Genomic DNA, 22,245 nt, shown 5'->3' on the forward strand with positions numbered 1-22,245 from the left:
TAACTACTGCCTAAGTCAAAATGTTTATTTGCTAAATATTTGCATTTAGCTAAGATTTTAGCCAGAAAAAGATAGACTATTATAAACAAAACATATATATTAAGCAGCATAGTTTTCTGAGAAATCTGTCTGAGTTTGTAACAGCTTATTTTTCTCTTATGTTTTTTGGGCAAGAGTTTAAATGAACAGTGCCAAAAGGAAACACTAACAGACCATACATCAAAAGATACCACATAAATTATTTCTGTGTACTGGTCAGTTATAATAAAGAATTAAAAGCTTTTCAAAATATTGGGTGTGAAAAAACAAACAGCCCAATCAAAAAGTGAGCAGATACAAACAGACATTTCTCCAAAGTGAATCTTCCAGGAAAAAGCATCTCTCTTGTTTTAGTTTTCAATGATACTTATGAAGACTTTTGAGACAGAAGCAAATGTTTTATTTAGCTATGTTCCAGTCTTATAGGTTATATAAAAGACTGACAATAACCCATCAATGCATATGCAAAAAAGGTTTGTTACTGTAAATGGTACAATGCAGCAGGAGCAAGAAAGTGTAATGCAATATTGAGATTCAGAACACCCTGGCTCAGCTTCCAGGGGCCATTCTCAGTCATATTCACCAGAGAGGATGTACTTCCTCTCCAGAATACAAAGCAGGACACCTGGGAATCCAGGTTTACTCAAGGAGGAAGCTGCTCTTAGTTAAGAATCCAAAACCAGGATGTGTGAGCTGACTCAATAAAGAGAAATTAAGTTGGCCTAATGGTAACTATTTAAGAACTATGAATGTACATTTTCTCTAGCAATTCTCCAAAATTGGAACTGTCAGACCTGAGTGCAGCTTCATTCATACTAGATTTTATGGTTTATTGCAGATTGACCAAGCATCATTGCCACGAGTCCAGGTAATCCTGGAGACTAACACAACAAATCAACCAGATCCATCCTGTACTTTCACAAATATTAAAAAGAAAAATGCCTCTATTCTTGGAGAAAGATAAGGATATTCTCCTTTGTCAGAGTTTTCTAGTGAGTAACTTATCTAAACCTGTTTTCACGGCCTTGTTTCTTAGGTTGTATATGATGGGATTAAGGAAGGGGCAATAAAGTATAGAAATAAAATAAAATGAGATCAGTGAATGATGTAGACCCTAAAATAGGTTTCAAGTATGCAATAAATCCAGTTGAGAGAAAAAGTGCACTAACTGCCAAGTGTGGGAGGCAAGTAGAATAGGCTTTGACCGTCCCTCTGTAGATGGAAACTTTCTGACAGTAGATAAGACATAGATGTATGAGATTATGATGTGCATAAAGCAACAGAAATCCAGGACTGCATTAACAAGTATAAGCACAATTTCTGCAGTTATATTCTTTGGGCATGTAATAATTAACAAATGGGGAATATCACAGAAGATTTGTTGGATCTTGTTGAGCTCACAGTAAGATAAAGAAAATGTTTCTGCTGTGTGCATAACAGATAGCAAGCCACCACTGAACCAGTATAGAACCATCATCTGGACACATGTGCCTCTGTTCATAATGACTTCATAGTGCAGGGGATGGCAAATGGCAACATAGCAGTCAATGGACATGCCTGTGAGGAGAAATTGTTCTGCCACTGCTGAAAAAGGCACCAGAAACATCTGGGTGACACAGTTAAGAAAGGTGAAGGAATTCCTGTGGGTCAAAAAGTTGACAACAGTTTTGAGCACAACAACTGAAGTGAGGTAAATGTCAAAAAGGGACAAATTTCTTAAGAAGTAATGTGTGGAGGCATGGATCTAAGGATGCTATTGAACTATGATGTTGGAGAATACTCTTTAGAGTCCCTTGGACAGCAAAGATATCCAACTAGTCCATCCCAAAGAAGTCAGTCCTGAATATTCATTGAAAGGATTGATGCTGAAATTCCAATACTTTGGCAACCTGAGGCTAAGAACTGACTTGTTTGAAAAGACCCTGATTCTGGGAAAGATTGAAGGCAGGAGGAGAAGGAATGACAGAGGATGAGATGGTTGGATGCCATCACCAACTCAATGGACATGAGTTTGAATATGCTCCGGGAGTTGGTGATGGACAGGGAAGCCTGGCGTGCTGCAGTCCATGGGGTCTCAAAGAGTCGGACACGACCAAGTGACTGAACTGAACTGAAGGATGTTATAATAAAAATGAGGCCATTCCCCATTAGGGCTGCCAGGTAAATTACTATGAAAAACCCAGCTTGTAAGAACTGAAAAATCCATGGACCAGGAAAACAAAAGATAATAAATTCTGATACTGTGGAGATATTGTTCATTCTTGATGAAATATTCTGCATTAAGAAAAAAGAAAAAAGTTTGGTTAAAGTGGTCATAAATCCTAAATATAGTCAATATTACCTCAGCATACCTGAAAAATAACAACTCTAATAAGTGTTCCTATTTAATGATCATCTTTTTTAATGACCATGTTGAGTGTGTGTGTGAAAGAGACAGAAGTAAAAAATAATTTCAATGGTATATCTTCTCCATCAATATAAGCCTATATATTAATCATATACTTTATATGTACTTTATGACATTTTTTTCAGTTTCTCTTCATGTGTCTACAAACTGTTATAATGCTATGCAACTATATAACAAATTGTTTCAGCTTCTCAGCACAATAAGATCCTAATTTACATATGAATGAAAGTAAGAGAAATATATGGAGTATACAATGATGCCATGTCACAACTTACATCTATTTGCCTTGCGTTTTTTTTTTCTTTCAATCAATTGACCGTTAGACATAATTATTTGCTCCAACTTTTGCCTTAAAAATAAACTCCATAACATAATAGAAATTCTTCTCTCTACTAAAATTTGCTTCCTTTCTACAGAACTCCGGGCTTTCCAGGTGGCACTAATGGTAAAGAATCTGTCTGTCTGACAATGCAGGAGATGCAAGAGATCCCTGGTTTGGGAAGATCCCCTGGAGTAGGAAATTGCACACCTCACCCCAATATTCTTGCCTAGAAAATCCCATTGGCAGAGAAGCCTGGTGGGCTACACATCCATGAAGCCCCAAAGAGTTGGACACAACTAAGCACACACACAACTCTGATCTTTTCTAATATCTTCTAAGATTTTAGATTATTGAATAATGGATTAAATGTCATATCCCAGAATTTCTTCTTTTGGCCTTTTGGATTTCTCTATATTCTCCCTTGACATTCTCATATCATTTTGGTTACCTAGTTTTCACCTTTTTAAAGTCAATTCATTTATTTTTAAAATTCATCTGCATGGATAGATGATAGAAAGTTAGAAACAGAGATAAACTCACACATATATTTACTAGGTCATACTTCAATATATTACTACAAACATGGAAATATAAGAAAAGCTACATTCATGTCTACAAAACTATATTTCCTTTCTCTATATTTTAATTGCCAATGTCATTTTTCTCACCCCTGATGTGTATGCTTCCTAGATGTCATGAACTGTTTCCAAATGTTTTGCCTAAGTATAACTCCATTTTAAACTGTAAATTCTGTCTTCTTCTCTACTTGATTTAAAATCTGCCAGTCCCTTGGTAGGGAAGATATAGATAAATTAAAGCATAGCTATAGACATAGGCATAGATATAAACATACATGGGTACATATATTTAAAAGCATATATTTATAAGTTTCTCTCTATCATCTATTTATTAATAGTCTTACCTCAACATATTTCTGGCTTAATTTTTGATGCCATAATTGAGACTATTATCTATGGTCTGTCTTTCTCACTCAATGATCAACAATTATTTTTTGCCCATTTAAGAATTCAATTAATAAAACTGAATAAAATGGATAAAGAAAATAGAGTTGTTTAAAAAGTTGGGTGAACAAATTTAGTGTAAAATGTTGAAATTAATTGACATCTCTGATATGTGTGTATCCTTTCTTCAGTGCATGATTTTTATTAAAATATACCTTCATGTGTTTTGTGATTATGTTGATATATATATTTTTTTATTTCCCAGATTGGCTAGTGTTATTATATTTTCCTTTAATGTCATCTAATATCTCTTCTACTCTCTGTCAACCTGACTGTCTCTATAAATAGATAGACAGATCTCCTATTTTTATACTTTGAAAAATGTAGATAAATAAAAATTAAATGAATATAGAATATTTGTGATAGGATATTTGGCATGTAATGTATTTCCTCTTATATTTCATTAGAAAAAATCACCTAAAACTAATCATTCCAAAATTATATTTATTTAAGAGTTATGAAATTTAACAAAGTAGAGAAGATATAGTTGAGCTATAGTTGAGCTTAAATTTTAGAGGCTCAAATGCATAGAATTCCAAAATACTTTTAAAAATCTAAGCCCCATGTGTGTATTGTATAATTCAAAGCAATGCTTTACATAAATCAAAACTAAACAAAGCTAATTGATAATTGCTATGGTAATTATTTGCTTCATCCAGTAATATCCAGTACATTTTAGTGGTAATGCATTGTCAAATTATATATAACTTTTTGATCTCTCACTTCAGTATTTTACTTACTTTCTTTGCTAATTTTTTTATTGTGGTTAATTTACCTAGTGTTTTCAACTTATTTTTCATTCATTACAATGAATCAGAATGCTGTTGTGCATTACAAAGAAGTTATGTAAATAAAGAGTTACAAAGACAAATATGTCTTTTGTATATAAGCTCATTTTAGAATATAGATAGATACAGAAGACTTCTCTGTGGCCTATACTTAGCAACTCATGCTTTAGAGATATTAAATTAAGCATTATTACAGAAGAAACTTTATAACTACAGAATTTAAATAAGACTTTTTTACAGGCTCTCATATTCTGACTGAAATTATAATCAACAGTCAAAGTGAAAGAAAATAAAACTCACTAAAATTATCTGTTCTATAGAAGATGAAAGAATACAGCACGCTTCATGTCATAGTCACTGTTCAAATTATTACTGATGATTCATCCAAGTGGACAACATTAACTTTGACTTTCAAATATGTAAAAGCTCTTTTCCTCTCCAAGAGGCACTATACTTTCTGTGAGCAAACATATTTGTCGGTGAGTATAGAGAGATTAAGAATGGTGATGATTTTATATCTACTGCCCATGTCCCAGTGGCTTAAAATTGGAAATATTCCAAAGAAAGAGGCTGCCACTTTTGTTGAAATTGTCTTATCTGTCCCTTTCAATTACAAGACAAATCTTGGCACTGTCTTATATGAAGAAATTAAGTACCACAACTGACTTTTCCTTACCAATAAGTAACTTCAAGGGCTTCTCTGGTGGCTCAGATGGTGAAGAGTCTGCCTGCAACGTAGGAGACCTGGGTCCCATCCCTGGGTCTGGAAGATCCTCTGGAGAAGGGGATGGCCACCCAGTTCAGCACTCTTACCTGGAGAATTCCAATGACAGAAGAGCCTGGGGGGCTAAAATTCAAATACTGGCATGCAATCAAGAGTCCTCATAATCAATAAGTAGGTATTTAAGGAACATATTTATCCTATCACCCATTGAGCTGATACAGAAAAGAATCTATGTAATTAGCATGTTCCCGAGTATTGGTTATGTCACTCATAGAGAGTGTGTATGTGCTATGTCACTTCAGTCGTGTCCAACTCTTTGAGATCCTATGGACCTTAGTCCATCAGACTCCTCTGTTCATGATATTCTCCAGGCAAGAATACTGGAGTGGGTAGCCATTCCCTTTTCCAGGGGAGCTTCCTGGACCAGGGAGCAAACCCGCATCTTTTACCTGTGCTTCATGGGCAGGTAGGTTCTTTACCACTAGCGTGACTTGGCAAGCCCTGCAGCACAAATATATTTTTATTAGTTTCTTGAAATAAAAAAGCCATATTTGCATTTATAATGGTGAGATGTCAGTCATATTCTCTCCTAAAGAGCTGTACTAACAAATACTTGATTCTGTTGAGTGAAACCAATCAAGCAATATCATAAAGTCAAAGCCTCCAATTTGTACAGGTACCTCCATTGTACAGGTAATGAAGCACACAGAAAGTGACTTAACAAACTAAACATTAGTTTACTAATACTTTGGTAAAAAGAGCATAATAAGTTAGCTGTAATTTAAATAGTGTTCATTTGTGATAGACTTTCATGTACACAAATTCCTTAAGGCAAAATTGTAATACAAACATTCATATTGTGATACCTAAGTAAATTTCAGATCCAAATGCTGGAAAAATGTTACATTTTTTATGAAACCCTGGTAGCTCAGATGGTAAAGCATCTGCTTGCAATGCAGAGACCCAGGTTCGATTCCTGGGTTGGAAAGATCCTCTGGAGAAGGACATGGCAACCCACTCCAGTACTCTTGCCTGGAAAATTCCATGGATGGAGGAGCCTGGTAGGATACAGTATTGCTGCTGCTGATGCTAAGTCACTTCAGTCGTGTCCGACTCTGTGTGATCCCATAGACGTCAGCCCACCAGGCTCCCCCATCTCTGGGATTCTCCAGGCAAGAACACGGGGTCGTAAAGAGTTGGCCACGACTTAGTAACTTCACTTCACTTCAGCAAATAAGTTAAATATTTTCACAATGTCATCACTACTAGGCTACCATACAAGAAATGCAAAACAGAGTTTTTCAAGTTGAAAAAAAGGACACTAGTTAGTAATATGAGAACATATGACTGTATAAATTTATAGATAAATGTAAACATATAAACACATTCTGCATAATACTGTAATGGTTATGTGAATCATTATTAGCTGTAGTATAAATACTAGAAGACAAAAGTATTAAATAAAGTTATAGCTATAGTAATTAATTAATAAGTACACAATATAGAAATATGACTGATAACATAAAAAAATATTTTAGCAGGTAGTAAATATGCTGAGCTTAAAGTTAAGCTGTTGTCAATTCAGAATAGATTGTTATGACTTCTGATTCAAGATGCCAGAGTAGAAGGACATGTGCTCATCTCCTGTGGGAACACTAAAATTGCAACTAGCGGTTGAATAGCCATCTACAGAAGGATGCTGGAACACACTAATAAAAGATGCCCCACATCCAAAGACAAAGAAGAAGCTGCAGCAAGATGGTAGGAGAGCCGCAATCACAATAAAATCAAATCCCATACCTGCCTGGGTGGGTAACCCACAAACTGGAGAACAATAATACCAAAGAAGTTCTCCCACTGTTGGGAAGGATCTGAATGCCATGACAGGCTTCCCAGCCAGGGTTCTGATAAAACAGAATATAGTAAAAAGAATGAAAAGAAATGAAGACAGCCTAAGAGACAAATGGGACAACAATAGGTGCACTAACATTCACAGTATAGGGGTCCCAGAAGGTGAAGAGAGAGAAAGGACCTGAGAAAATATTTGAACAGATAATAACTGAAAATTTCCTTACATGGGAAAGGAAATAATCAACCAAGTCCAGGAAGAACAGAGAGTCCTAAGCAGGATAAATCCAAGGAGGAACACACCAAAACACATAGTAATCAAACTAAAAAAGATTAAAGACAAATATAAAATATTAAATGTAACAAGGGAAAAATGACAAATAACATACAAGGGATCTCCCATCAGGCTGCAACAGGAGCGAAAGAGGCAGGGGACAACTTTGGAAAGAAGGACATAGCCCAAGGACACAATAAAAACCAATTAGAGTCAAATGAGACCAAGATGGCAGACAAGACTAGACCTCAATCCTCAATCAACAAGTGAAATGACACACCCAGAGGTGCCATGACAGTTCTGCAGCATTGTTAAAAGACCAAGGAGAGGGAGGTGGCCCAAATCCTTAAAATCTCCACCCCTTCTCAAAAATAGCTGGAATAATCTTCCCACTCATTCAGTTCAGTTCACTTCAGTCCGCAAGTTGTGTCCAACTCTTTGCAAACCCATGGACTGCAGCTTGCCAGTCTTCCCTGTCCATCCACCAACTCCCAGGGGCTACTCAAACTTATGTCCATTGAGTCAATGATGCTATCAAAACATCTCATCTGTCATCCCTTTCTCCTCCCACCTTCAGTCTTTCCAAGCATCAGGGTCTTTTCCAATGAGTCAGTTCTTCCCATCAGGTGGTCAAAGTAATGGAGTTTCAGCTTCAGCATCAGGCCTTCCAATGAATATTCAGGACTTATCTCCTTCAAGATGCACTTGTTGGATCTCCTTGCTCTCCAAGGGACTCTCAAGAGTCTTCTCCAACACCACAGTTAACAAGCATCAATTCTTTGGTGCTCAGCTTTCTTTATAGTCCAATTCTCACATCCTTACATGACTGCTGGAAAACCATAGCTTTGACTAGACAGACATTTGTTGGCAAAGTAATGTCTCTGCTTTCTCATATGCTGCCTAGGCTGGTCATAACTTGGTCATTCCAAGGATCAAGCATCTTTTAATTTCATGGCTGCAGTCACCACCTGCAGTGTTTTGGAACCCCCCAAAATAAAGCTAGCCACTGCTTCCATTGTTTCCCCAACTATTTGCCATAAAGTGATGACACCAGATGCCATAATCTTAGTTTTCTGAATGTTGAGCTTTAAGCCAACCTTTTCCACTCTCTTCTTTCACTTTCATCAAGAGGCTCTTTAGTTCTTCTTCACTTTCTGCCATAAGGCTGATGTCATCTGAATATCTGAGGTTATTGATATTTATCCCAGAAATCTTGATTCCAGCATGTGCTTCATCTAGCCCAGTATTTCTCATGATGTACTCTGCATAGAAGCTAAATAAGCAGGGTCACAATATACAGCCTTGACATACTCCTTTCCTGATTTGGAACCAATCCATTGTTCCATGTTCAGTTCTAACTGTTGCTTCTTGACCTGCATACAGATTTCACAGGAGGCAGGTGATGGTCTGGTATTCCCAACTCTCGAAGAATTTTCCACAGTTTGTGTTGACCCACACAGTCAAAGGATTTGGTGTAGTCATTAAAGCAGAAGTAGATGCTTTTCTGGAACTCTCTTGCTTTTTCTATGATTCATTGGACGTTGGCAATTTAATCTCTGGTTCCTCTGCCTTTTCTAAATCCAGCTTGAACATCTGGAAGTTCTCAGTTCAAGTACTGTTGAAGTCTGGCTTGGAGAATTTTGAACATTACTTTGCTAGAATGTGAGATGAGTGCATTTATGCGGTAGTGTGAACATTCTTTGGCATTGCCTTTCTTTGGGGTTGGAATGAAAACTGACCTTTTTCAGTCCTGTGGCCACTGCTGAGTTTTCCAAATTTGCTGTAGTTTGTGCAGCAGTTTAACAGCATCATCTTTCAGGATTTGAAATAGCTCAACTGGAATTCCATCACCTCCACTAGCTTTTTTCCTAGTGATGCTTCCTAAAGCCCATTTGACTTCACATTTAGGTTGTCTGGCTCTATGCGAGTGATCACACCACAGTGGTTAACTGGTTCATTTATATCTTTTTTGTATAATTCTTCTGTGTATTCTTGCCACCTCTTCTTAATATCTTCTGCTTCTTTTAGGTTAATACTATTTCTGTCCTTTATTGGGGCCATCTTTGCATGAAATATTCTCTTGGTATCTCTAATATTTTTTGAAGAGATCTCTAGTATTTTCCATTCTATTGCTTTCCTCTATTTCTTTGCATTGATGACTGAGGGAGGCTTTCTTATCTCTCCTTACTATTCTTTGGAATTCTGCATTCAAATGGGTATATCTCTCCTTTTTCTCATTTGCCTTTAGATTTTCCTCTTTTCACGGCTATTTGTAAGACCTCCTCAGACAAGCATTTTCCCTTTTTTCATTTCTCTTTTTGAGGATGGTCTTGATCACTGCCTCCTGTACAATGTCATGAACTTCCAGCCATAGTTCTTCAGGCATTATGTCTATCAGATCTAATCCTTTGAATCTATTTGTCACTTCTACTGTATAATCGTTAGGGATTTTATTTAGGTCATAATTGAATGGTCTAGTTGTTTTTCCCTAATTTCTTCAGTTTAATTTTGAATTTGGCAATAAGGAGTTCATGATCTGAGCCACCATCTGCTTCCATTCTTGTTTTTGCTGACTGTATAGAGCTTCTCCATCTTTGGCTGCAAAGAATATAATCAATCTGATTTCTGTATTGACCATCTGGTGATGTCCTTGTGTAGAGTCCTCTCTTGTGTTGTTGGAAGAGGATGTTTGATATGACCAGTGCTTCTCTTGACAAAACTCTATTAGCTTCCACCCTGCTTCATTCTGTACTCCAAGGCTAAATTTGCCTGCTACTCCAGGTGTTCTTGACTTCCTACTTTTGCATTCCAGTCCCCTATAATGAAAAGTACGTCTTTTTTGGATGTTAGTTCTAGAAGATCTTGTAGGTCTTCAAAGAACCATTCAAGTTCAGCTTCTTCAGCTTTACTGGTTGGGTCATAGACTTGGATTATTGTGATATTGAATGGTTTGCCTTGGAAATGAACATATCATTCTGTTGTTTTTGAGACTGCACCCAAGTACTGCATTTTGAACTCTTTTGTTGACTATGATGGTTACTCTATTTCTTCTAAGGTATTCTTGCCCACGGTATTAGATATAATGGTCATCTGAGTTCAGTTCACCCATTCCAGTCCATTTTGGTTCACTGATTCCTAAAATGTCAATGCTCACTCTTGCCATCTTCTATTTGACTACTTCCAATTCTTTGTGACACCATGGACTACACAGTCTAAGGACTTCTTCAGGATACAATACTGATTGGATTTTCTTGAAGTCCAAGGGACTCTCAAAAGTTTTCTCCAATACCACAGTCAAAAGCATCAATTCTTTGGCACTCTGCTTTCTTTAGAGTCCAACTCTCACATCCATACATGACTACTGGAAAAAATCATAGTTTTGACTAGATGGACCTTTGTTGGCAAAGTAATGTCTCTGCTTTTTAGTATGCTGTCTAGGTTTTCATAGCTTTTCCTCCAAGGAGCAAGCATCTTTTAATTTCATGGCTGCAGTAACCATCTGCAGTGATTTTGGTGCCCCCAAAATAAAGTCTCTCATTGTTTCTATTGTCTCCGCATATTTACCACGAAGTGATGTAACAGGATGCCACGATCTAAATGCTGAGTTTTCGAAATGATGTTTTAAGCCAACTTTTTCACTCTCCTCTTTCACTTTCATCCTCTTTCACTTTCATCAAGAGGCTCTTTAGTCCTTCTAAAGGTCCTATGTATGCTCTGCTGCAGGGCACTGTGACCCAAGCCTCTGCCGGAGACTCCTGGACACTCACAGGCAAGTCTGGGTCAGTCTCTTGTGGGTTCACTGCTCCTTTCCTCTGGGTCCTGGTGCGCACAAGGTTTGGTTTGTGCCCTCCAAGAGTCTGTTTACCAAGTCCTGTGTAAGTTATGGTGGCTTTATGGTGGGTTTAATGGTGACCTCCTCGAAGAGGGCTTATGCCATATCCAGATCTGCTGCACCCAGAGTCTCTGTCCATGAGTTGGGCCACTCTTGACCCATACCTCTGCAGGAGATACTCAGACACAGCTCTGGCTCAGTCTTTGTGGGGTCTCTGGGTCCTGGTGTGCACAAGGTTTGTTTGAGCCCTGGAGCATCTCTGGAGGGAATGGGGTTTGATTCTAAACATGATTTCACCCCTCCTACTGTCTTGCTGGGACTTCTCATTTGCCCTTGGACATGGGGTATCTTTTTTTGGTGGGATCAAACATTTCTCCTGTCAACCATTGTACAGCAGCAAGTTGTAATTTTGGAGTGCTCACAGAAGAAGATGAACACACTTCCTTCTACTCTGCCATCTTAAGGATACCTCATTAAATTCTTCTCATGCTTGAACCTTTCTGCTTTAGTGTTCTGCTACCAGCCAAAGGAAACTCTTCTCTCAAAGGGCTCCTCACCCTTTGGACAGCCAACAGGATCTCAAATCACCACAAAATCTTTTCAAGGTCAAGTTGTCCATCATTTCAAATTTTGCTGCAGGTTTCTTTTCCTTAAACTGCTCTGGATGTCAGAAGTCCTAAACATCAAAGTGTCAGCCAGGCTGTCTTCCTTCTGCAGGCCACAAGGAGAATTCATTTCTTCACTTTCTCCATCTTCTAGAGTTGCTTACATTTTGTGGCTTGTGGCCCCTTCCCCAGAGAGGTGGTTATGTACAAATGAATTGACTAGTCAATATAGGCTTTGAGTTGGAAAGTGGGTATGATCAAGACTCAGCACACATGTATACATGATCAACAAAACTAGAAATTCTTTAGAAGCTTAAAAAAACAAGAAAATGGATTGTCCCTTGGAGTTTTCAGAAAATAATATATCCATGTTAACAGATTGATTTTAGTCCAGTGAAATACATATAAGATTATCGATTTAAGTTTTAAAATGTGTTATTTTCAGTCACTTTTTTTGGTAGAAAAATAAAAAAATATATGGAAAAACAAAATATAAACAAAATTTGTATTTTAATGTTGAAAATTAAAAAACATTAATGAAATGTTAAAGTGAGCAAAAACACCAGGGTTTCTAAAACTAGATGCAGCATCACTACAAATGCCACAAATATTGAAAAGGTAGCATGATACAGCATAAACTTTATGTCATTTTAATGATAATTGATGAAATTAACATGTGCCATGTGCTAAGTCGTTTAGTTGTGTCTGACTCTTTGCAAGAATCCTGGAGTGGGTTGCCATGCTCTCCTCCAGGGGATCTTCCTGACCCAGGACTCAAACCCACGTCTCTTATGTCTCATGCATTGACAGACAGGTTTTTTACCACTAGCACCAACTGGAAAATTGACATTTTTTTGCCTAAAGGTCATAATAATGATACAATAGAAAACATTACTTTGACCTACAAAAAATCTGCAGAAGAACTTATGGATCCACATGGCTTCATAAGTGAAATTTTGTAAATATTATTAAGGTTTATTTCCCTTACACAAATTATTTCAGGAAATAGAGGTAAAAGAATTCTACCCACCCATTTTATGAGCTCAAAAATACTTATAATAGTGTTGAAATTATTATAAAATTATGAAATTACATTATAGTATTACTATAATAATAAAGTATAACTTTAACTGAGTAGGCAGGAAGAGAAGGGGATGACAGGATATGAGATGGTGGAATGGCATCACCAACTCAATGGATATGAGTTTGAGCAAGCTTCAGGAGTTGGTAATGGATAGGGAAGCCTGGCTTGCTGCAGTCCATGAGGTCGCAAAGAGTCAGACAGGACTGAATGACTGAACTAAAGTGATAACTGAGAACAACATTACAAAATCAACAGTCAAAGAACAATATTTTTCATAAATATAGATAAAAGAGTTCAAAATATAAGCAAACATGATTATGCTCTCTATTGAAAGGCTAATATATCATAAATTATTAATACATATTCAAGGAAAGTTTATTTAAGTCTTCAAAAAATCAATCAATTTATTATTTACATGAATAAATGAGAGAAATCATATGATCAACTGAATAAATGTATGAAAATAATAAAAGTCAAAATTATTCACAATAAAGCCATAATAGGTACAAATAGAACCTCTCTTAATGTTGCAGCTGTTAAGTGTATAGTACACCTTTTGGGGAAAGGTAATTTGTTAGCAGGGAAGTCTTTATTTATAGAATACATTTGGCAGAATGTACCTGGCTATCTAGGATTCCTTATAGCATACAGCACTTTATGTATTTATTGACTAGGACTTCCTGGTAAATGTCATGAAATTAAAAATTATATGTTTATACAGGGCATGTTTCTTTAACCAAATCTTTGTATTCAATACATGTGGTGTGATTACACATACAGAAGTATCATATATTAAATTGAGTTGGAAGGATGCCCTGATATGTACAGTACTTCTCTGAAAAACTTCATTGAAGAGCTTAGAGTTCACCAGGAGACTCAGAGGTCAAAAACACTCAGATATTTTTGTGTTTGAAATTATACATAAACTTGGTACTAAATGAGATCTCTGGGCTTTCTAAGTGTAATTTGACAATTCAGTAATTTGCCTTTTCTCAGTTGAAGCTCAAAATTATACCATGGAAGACTAGAAAGGTAAACTTATGAAATAAGAGAAGAAAGAAAAATTAAGGTTGATTTAAACTTGATATATAGAGAGATGTTAGCAAAATGGAAGGCCAAAAATATCTTTCCCCCACAAAGACAGAAAGTTAAAAACAATATAGGGACTAGAGAAACTGAGAAATCTAGAGACCAGCTGAGAAGCTACAGCACACAGGATAATGTAAAATCATGGAAGGATTCAAGCAAAAGTGGTAGGAAAATTCAAAGCTTTTGCATGCTTATTTATGATATTCCTCTACCCAAGGAAAGCAGTGAAACTGGGAGGAACCTTGCATATCAAGATTCCTTCTTCTGGATTGAAATAAACAGGGGACTGTATGTTCAGTGTTTTCCTTGTCTGGAGGCAGCCCAAGAAACTGGTTTATGTGCAGCCTCCCTCAGTGTGCTCATGGGCCCGGTGGCAGAGTCTGGAAGCCACTGAAAATAGAGGTAAATACCACAGCAATTTATAGCTACCTGTAGTTCTAGAAACAAATGCTAAGTAGAATGAGAGGTCAGAAAAGGTTTCTGAGGTTCTATAAACTTTAGGTGTGATGAGTGGTGAAGGTTTTCAGTTGCTTAAAGCCAGTATATAGGGACTTAATTCAACTGGTGTTCCAGTTGAATGAATAAACCTACCAACGCAGGGAACCTGGGGTCCATCCTGGTCCAGGAAGATTTCACATGCCATCAGGCAACTGAGCCCACACACCACAACTACTGAAGCCCATGTGCCATTCATTTTTAATAATTTTAATATTAGACACAATTTATATTTTGATATAATTTTTATTTATTAATTTTGTGAAATTTGATTTTTTATATCATTTATTTATTAATTATGTGAAAGGGCATAAGTCAATGTAACAATACAGTCTATGTCATATAGTTTTTATAAAGTTCAAAAAGATATAAGCACAATTTTTGGAAGAGTTTCCAGGACATAGCGTTCAATAAATGTAGTTGGTTATTATGCCGCTGTTGCTACGGATAATGATAAATATCAAGATCCTTCTCATGACCTGATGCCTGTACATGACATTCTATAGTAGTTAAAAGACTCAGTCTTGAGCAAAGCATCTCTAATGGTTTTCCTGGGTTTAATGTGTTTCTTATAGAAATTGTGTTTATAAGTTCTCACTTTTCTAATTTGGGGCACTTTTACTTTTCTTTTAATTGGATTTTTAAAAATATTCTCTGGAGGCTATTGTGCTGCTAGAAACCCTGGCCTTAGGGAAGCAGAAATAATGAACTCTGGTTTCCCTTCCTTTTCCAAGTTCTAATAATCTACAGATACATACTGGCACTTCATCTTTGTGAATCCTTCATTCCCCAACAAAGTCTTTAAAAATTCACATATCAATACTGCTGCAATCACCAGACTTTGTTTCTTAACTTTCTGAGGCTGTCAGAAGAAGGAAGTAAACTTTAAGTATGATTCCAATCATAGGCAAAACCCAAATCATGAAGTTACAGAGAAGGAATACCTGGAAGCCATGTACTTGAACATTCATAACAATTTTGAGGTATGCTTCAGCAGGTAAGGACAGAATTTACAATATTCTTTTTTAATTCATACTCTACTCACATTGCTTTTGGATTCTTTGTTTGTTTTCCCCAAAACTATCATTTCCTCCTGTTTTTTCTCTTCTTTTTGTTTAGACAAGCTTAAAGCAAAATTTTGGAATTGATTGAATAAATCTTTATTGTTTCCAATTGAGTTTGAGCAAACTCCAGGAGGTGGTGAAGGACAGGAAAACCTGGCATGCTGCTGTCCATGGGGTTGCAAAGAGTCAATCATGACTTAGTGACTGAACAACAATACCTTAATCTTTAGCTTCTGCCCTGCATCACTATAGCCTTTGAGATTCCCATCAATTTTTCACATTCAAACCAACCATTCATGAGATGACAAGAAAGCCTCTTTCAAGTAATATACTCTGCAATTACTTTTTCCTTATTCATCTAACCCATCAAAATTTCTTTTTCTTTGCAAGATTATAGGAAAGTAAACTGGTTGCAGTGTTTCATACCAAGCCACTGTATTGACAAATTTAGTTCATATTTATTTAAATACTGAATTTGTGTTACTGTGTTAAGAGTGGTCATTGTTAAGAATCATAGTGCTTTAACTTTAATTTTGGTCCAACTTATTCCTCCTACTCATAAAAAGTGTAACATGCATGAATCAAATATTTATCTGTTTCCTCATTATGCAGTAAATATATAATAATAAAAGTCAATAAAAGAATAAGCTAATGAACTTTTAGGATCAGAAAAAAAATGGTTAAAAGACACGAGGTATTGTCTTATTTCTATTCCTCTTATGTAAATGTTAGTTCACTTCTGTCATGCTCGTCCATCACGTCTATTGAAAAGTAGCAACAAAAACTCCCACTTATATAAAAATAGCCCTTTCATAACCTATCGATATAAATTTTTATGTGTTTTATAATTTGCAATTTGAAATTAGCCCCAATCCAAACCTTTATTTTTGCCTATCCAAAATATCGTCATAGCCATCCAGCAAAATCACCTTCTCTCCAACAAGTGTCCTGTTTTCTCTGCGCTTTTGGCCCTTGTTTTCCAGTATGAAGAATACAAAATTATGCTTTCGCTACTTCTCTTAGGAATATTCAAAATTCAAAAGTTTCATTTTTCTACTCTCTCTTGGCTGAGTATTTGCTCTGTCTCTCTGAATTCTAAGAAAAATATAGTCAATATTGACAAGTCATTTATTTAAACCTTTCCCTTACTCTTGAAATACCTGTGAATATCTCATTTGCTATAAAATGTGATTCTACATGGAAATTACATAAAGTTGACTTTATAGTGGACGATCTAACAATACAGTGGCTGGGACTTGTAAGTCAAAAGTAATGAACGCATTATGTAATCATGTTTAGTTGTTTATTTTAGCACTTTTTCTTCTCAGTGATAAGCTAGCTTTAAAAGACCTTTTGTACATATGTAAATAATACAGAATTAGACTTTATTGCAACTTTTCCAGCACTCTAAAATGCTTTACATCTGAATGGATTAAGGACACTGTGATGTGTTTATCTCAAAGGACACTCTATACATCTGTTCACAAGACTTTTAAAGAACTAAATTCACTGTTAGTTTCTCTACACTGAGGGGAAACTCACAGGTCTTTCAATAGGATATTTATCACAATCTTACTGTGGAACTAATTCAGCTATTATAAGTGAACTTCACACTTGAACTCTTGCATCTGGCACAGTATATCTCAGGAGCTGTTTATACACTGGAAAAATAATTATTTGCTTTTATTGTTTTTCTTCCATAAAAAGAAAATACAGTTAAAATCTATATGTGGATTATTTCCAAGATTTAGATACAAAGACCAATCATAAACTTCTTTTTTTATTATCCCAGGTGGAAATGAGAAATTATGGATCAAAGAAACAAGACCATTGTCACTGAGTTCATTCTTCTAGGATTTCAGAACAGGAAAGAAGTAGAAATTCTTCTTTTTTCTGCATTCCTGCTTATGTACATGACATCTCTGGTTGGCAACACCATGATTATCCTTTTGGTGTGTGGTGACTACCGTCTGCGCTCACCCATGTACTTCTTTGTAGCCAATCTTTCTTTCCTTGAGATTGCAATCACCTCCACAGTGGTGCCTAAGATGTTAGCAAACACATTTTCCCTCTCCAAAGCAATATCCTTTGTGGGATGTCTTACACAGTCTTTCTTCTACTTTCTCTTGGGATCCACAGAATTCTTCATCTTGGCTGTTATGTCCTTTGATCGATATGTTGCCATTTGCCACCCACTGAGGTATGCCATCATCATGAACAAACAAACATGCATATCATTGCTTCTGGGATCTTATGTAGGTGCATTTTTGTCAATTTTGGCCCCATCAATATTAACTGCCCCTCTGCCCTTTTGTGGGCCAAATGTAATTAATCACTTCTTCTGTGACAGTGCTCCTGTGCTAAAGTTGGTCTGTGCAGATATCTCTCTGGCTGAGCTGGCTGACTTTGTCTCCTCTGCTGTGTTGCTCTTGGGTTCCTTGCTCCTGACAGGAGTGTCTTACACGTATATTATTATTACTATCTTTAGAATTCCCTCTGTCCAGGGACGGCAGAAAGCTTTCTCCACCTGTGTTTCACATATCACCGTAGTAACACTTTACTATGGAAGCTCCATCTTCATCTATGTCCGCCCACAAAAGGGTAATGTGATGGATGTTAACAAATTTGCCACAGTGCTGAATACCATTGTGACACCAATGTTGAATCCTTTCATCTACAGTCTTCGAAATGAGAAAGTGAAAGATTCCCTGAGAGATGGTGTCTATAAATATGTGATTATGCTAACAAATCTTTAAAATCTCAAAAATGATATCTTTACAACAAAGATAACTTCATGTCTTGCTTTAAAATTATTTTATCATGTAATTACTTCCAAATGAATATGCTCACATAAGGAAGGGCTTCCTTTGTGGCTCAACTGGTAAAGAATCCACCTGAAATGTGGGAGACCTGGGTTCAATCCCTGGGTTGGGAAGATTCCCTGGATAAGGGAAAGGTACCCATGCCAGTATTCTGGCCTGGAGAATTCCATGAACTGTATAGTCCATGGGGTTGCAAAGAACTGGACATAATTGAGTGACTTTTTTGCGGAGACTTCCCTTGTAGCTCACTTGGTAAAAAATCTGCCTGCAATGCAGGAGACCTGGGTTCAGTTCCTCGGTTGGGAAGATCCCCTGGAGAAGGAAATGGCAACCCATTCCAGTGTTCTTGCCTGGAGAATCCCCTAGATAGAAGAGCCTAGTTGGCTACAGTCCATGGGGTCATAAGAATTGTACACAACTTAGTGACTAAATCTCCCATAAGGAAGGACTTAGGAGAGCACATGTTACTTTTCTATCTCTCACCAGGTTCAGCTAATAGTGATTCATATAGATCTAAAAAATTATACATACATTCATAACACACACACAATGACAGAAATGAGTGATAAATATGTGATTATTCTATTTTCCTGTGCCTCTAGTGTTTTAAAAATCAAATTCATGTACAAGCAAATGATTTAAACTCAAACAATGCCAGGATTGGATGTCTCTGGTTTAGGCAGTTCCTCAACTTTACTGCAAAACCTGAAAAAGAAAAAAACATATACTTTTAAAAGTATCAATATTTTTTACAATTAATGCATATGTATTGTCTTAATAAAATAGTATAAACATTATTTGAATTTAATTTAAATATTATAGATTATTTGTTATTTAATTTTCATTTAATTGTACACTGATCTACTCATGGTTCCATATCTGTTACAGTGTATAACCATTATGCTCCTATTTCTGTGCCATAGTGTGATGATAAATCTACCTATGGCAAAAGAATTAACCAAAACTTAGAAGCTAATCATTCACAGAAAGAATAGGAGAGTGACAGAAACGTATCAGATTTTTCTACCCAAAATCTTTTTTTCAGAATGGTAGGAAATTACATTAGCCACTGAACTTTCATGTAAAATCATTTATGAAAAGAGATTTTTAAAATGCTAATGCTAATAATAATCTGCAAATTTCAACATAACAGCCAGATCACATTACCTTTTCACTATTTGAAGGAACCTGTAAAATATCTTAATTAGATATAAATGAAGAAGTCATTTCAAAATTGGAGAAGGCAATGGCAACTCACCCCAGTACTCTTGCCTGGAAAATCCCATGGATGGAGGAGCATGGTAGGCTGCAGTCCATGGGGTCGCTGAGTCGGACACGACTGAGCAGCTTCCCTTTCACTTTTCACTTTCATGCATTGGAGAAGAAAATGGCAACCCACTCCAGTGTTCTTGCCTGGGGAACCCCAGGGATGGGGGAGCCTGGTGGGCTGCCGTCTATGGGGTGGCACAGAGTCGGACATGACAAAAGTGACTTAGTAGCAGCAGCAGCAGCATTTCAAAATTCTTAGTTGAACATGAAGTACAACCCATCATTGTTACTATAAGCTACAGATTCCACAGGAGCCAAATTGTCTCCTATAAGAAACAAGTAATTTTTCCCCCATTTTCTTACACTATTTATTTCTTTTGCTGTATAATATTGTTAGGCAAAAATGCAATAGGGCTCGCCAAATGGATTTCATCATGCAGTTCACTCATGCTCCTTGCTAGATCCTGTTTTCCCTATTTGATATGAAAAGCTCTTAAACTTCAATTCTTTTCTCTGCTAAAATGCCTAAATAATCTACATTTAGGAGAAAAAGAAACATATTTATAATATGCTTAACCTTGGAGTCTCCAAGTCAGGGTCATGGAAGAAACTATTCCGAAAACTATCCTTCGGTAACTCAACATGTCCACACATCACAAGTCCTTATCAAAGTTATGGGTTCAGTTTTCATATTTCCAGGTAGAAATTCTGCTCCCTGCCAGCCCTTAAACTTTACCTGACAAATATTGTCAGCCTCAGGCCAGGCTTCTAAGTCTCTCACAACTCCATTAATACCCAGCAAACAACAAAATAATATCCCCTTATCACAGTTCAATCCCACTTGAGTATCTGTAGCCACTGTTTCGATATAATCATGTTCTGAAAGCCAACTGAGTGTCCAACAGCAGCAAAGGTCCTCATTAGGATAGACATGCTGGTGCCAATAATTAGTAAAGTTTGATCTTTAACTGCATTTTTTGGGTCAGTTGGGCTGGGGAGAGCTGGACAGCTGGAAGTGAGCTTCCCCGTCATTTTCTGTTTTTTGGGTTTTTTTGTATCACTTTTCCACCTGTGAAGCGCAACACCCACCACCAAGTGCAGCTGCAATTTCTGACACTTTGAAGCATCAGGGAAGCCAATCCGACCCTTCATCACTCCTCCCATGAGTGCACCTGCCATAGGCAGGGCTGCCAGCTTGTATTTTTCAGCCTTCCCCCGGGTTTTGGTTCTCTCTTCAATAGTCACAGCAGCACTGTTGACATGGTCTTCAGTGCTGTAAATCTTCTGCTGAGAATTCACTAGGAGAGAGAAATCAGTGTGACCAGTTGGCTAAGTTCAACTAAGTCCTCTTCTAAGGTCTCCCGTGATTCTGCAGCATTTTAATCTCGAGGAGTTTCAGGCAACGCATACATCTGAGTCATACTCAGGATCAGCTTCATTTTCAGTAGTGTGAAATGTTCTCAGTCATGGGTCTAAAGAAGGCTGTAATAAAGTTTCTTCATCATTAAATTGTTTCTTAAGTTCTTCTACAGATTCTAGATGGAATTGGAAAAATCCTGCTGTTGCAGCTGATGCGTCTTCAACAGAATCTATCATTTCCTTTCGAAGTCCTAGGTCATCCTTTTGGACTTTCAAACAAGCGTCTCCATTCCTCCAATACTGCAGCAGAGTTGCTGAACTGTACATCCTGCATTGACATGCTCTTCATGTAACTTGTCCCATGCTCAGCACCTCTGATATTTCTCAGTATTTACCTGGCACTTTCTCAACATCTCCAGGTCTGCTGGGCTTACCATTTTAGTAAATCTCTGGATAGCTGGTTTAAGAAGGCATAATTTCACTTTTTCTTCATCTTCAGACATCTTTAAAATATTTTGTGCCTCTCCTAGTTGCAACAACTGTCTTCTCCACTTATGCAGAAAAACCTCCCTCAGTGGTGCTTGAGGCTGGTTAGGCATGGCACAGATGTGGGGGCCCAAAACAAGTAATTTTGAAAGCATTCTGTTGGCATAGATGGTGGTTTAAATGCACAAATCATAAAGATACTCTTCTCATATACAGCCTCAGTTTTTGACCATTAAATACTCTGTAAATGATCCAAACATGTCTTTAGTCTGTGATTTTAAAAACCCAGATATAAAGAGTCACAATGATCTGTATTTATTTGTCAATTAGTCTCAGCTTCTTTATAATAAATTTTTCCTAAATCCTAGATATTAATTTTCTACCCTCCATTTCTCCGACTTGAAAATCTTGACTGTCCCTCTTTTAGTAAAAATAATGATTGATAACAATATCTTCATTTATATTAAAACAATAACTCAAAGTTCTGCCATAAGGGTGGTGTCATCTGCATATCTGAGGTTACTATGTTTCTCCCAGCAATCTTGATTCCATCTTTTGCTTCAGGCAGCCCAACATTTCTCATGATGTACTCTGCATATAAGTTAAATAAGCAGGGTGACAATATACAGCCTTGACATACTCCTTTTCCTAGTTGGAACCGGTCTGTTGTTCCATATCCAGTTCCAACTCTTGCTTCTTGACCTGCATACAGATTT

The 22,245-nt window shown here is 36.9% G+C and overlaps 1 protein-coding gene and 2 pseudogenes across 1 annotated transcript; 1 reads left to right on the top strand and 2 right to left on the bottom strand.

Annotated features, from left to right (window-relative positions):
- Positions 1 to 1,018: 1,018 nt before the first annotated feature.
- LOC110151062 (olfactory receptor 14A16-like) lies at positions 1,019 to 5,988 on the bottom strand (annotated as a pseudogene).
- Positions 5,989 to 17,401: 11,413 nt separating this feature from the next.
- On the top strand, positions 17,402 to 18,349 carry LOC110151063 (olfactory receptor 6M1-like). Its single transcript, XM_020914304.2, has one exon. It carries the CDS (start codon positions 17,402 to 17,404, stop codon positions 18,347 to 18,349), a length of 948 nt encoding a protein of 315 aa, XP_020769963.2.
- Positions 18,350 to 20,515: 2,166 nt separating this feature from the next.
- Positions 20,516 to 21,546, bottom strand: LOC110151064 (syntaxin-17 pseudogene; annotated as a pseudogene).
- Between the last annotated feature and the right edge of the window lie 699 nt (positions 21,547 to 22,245).

The sequence above is a fragment of the Odocoileus virginianus genome, chromosome 3 (assembly GCF_023699985.2).
Source record: "Odocoileus virginianus isolate 20LAN1187 ecotype Illinois chromosome 3, Ovbor_1.2, whole genome shotgun sequence".
NCBI lineage: Eukaryota > Metazoa > Chordata > Mammalia > Artiodactyla > Cervidae > Odocoileus > Odocoileus virginianus.

Bases quoted from the DNA above. Each gene is read 5' to 3' on its own strand.
- LOC110151063 (XM_020914304.2), top strand. From the start codon at position 17,402: ATGGATCAAAGAAACAAGACCATTGTCACTGAGTTCATTCTTCTAGGA.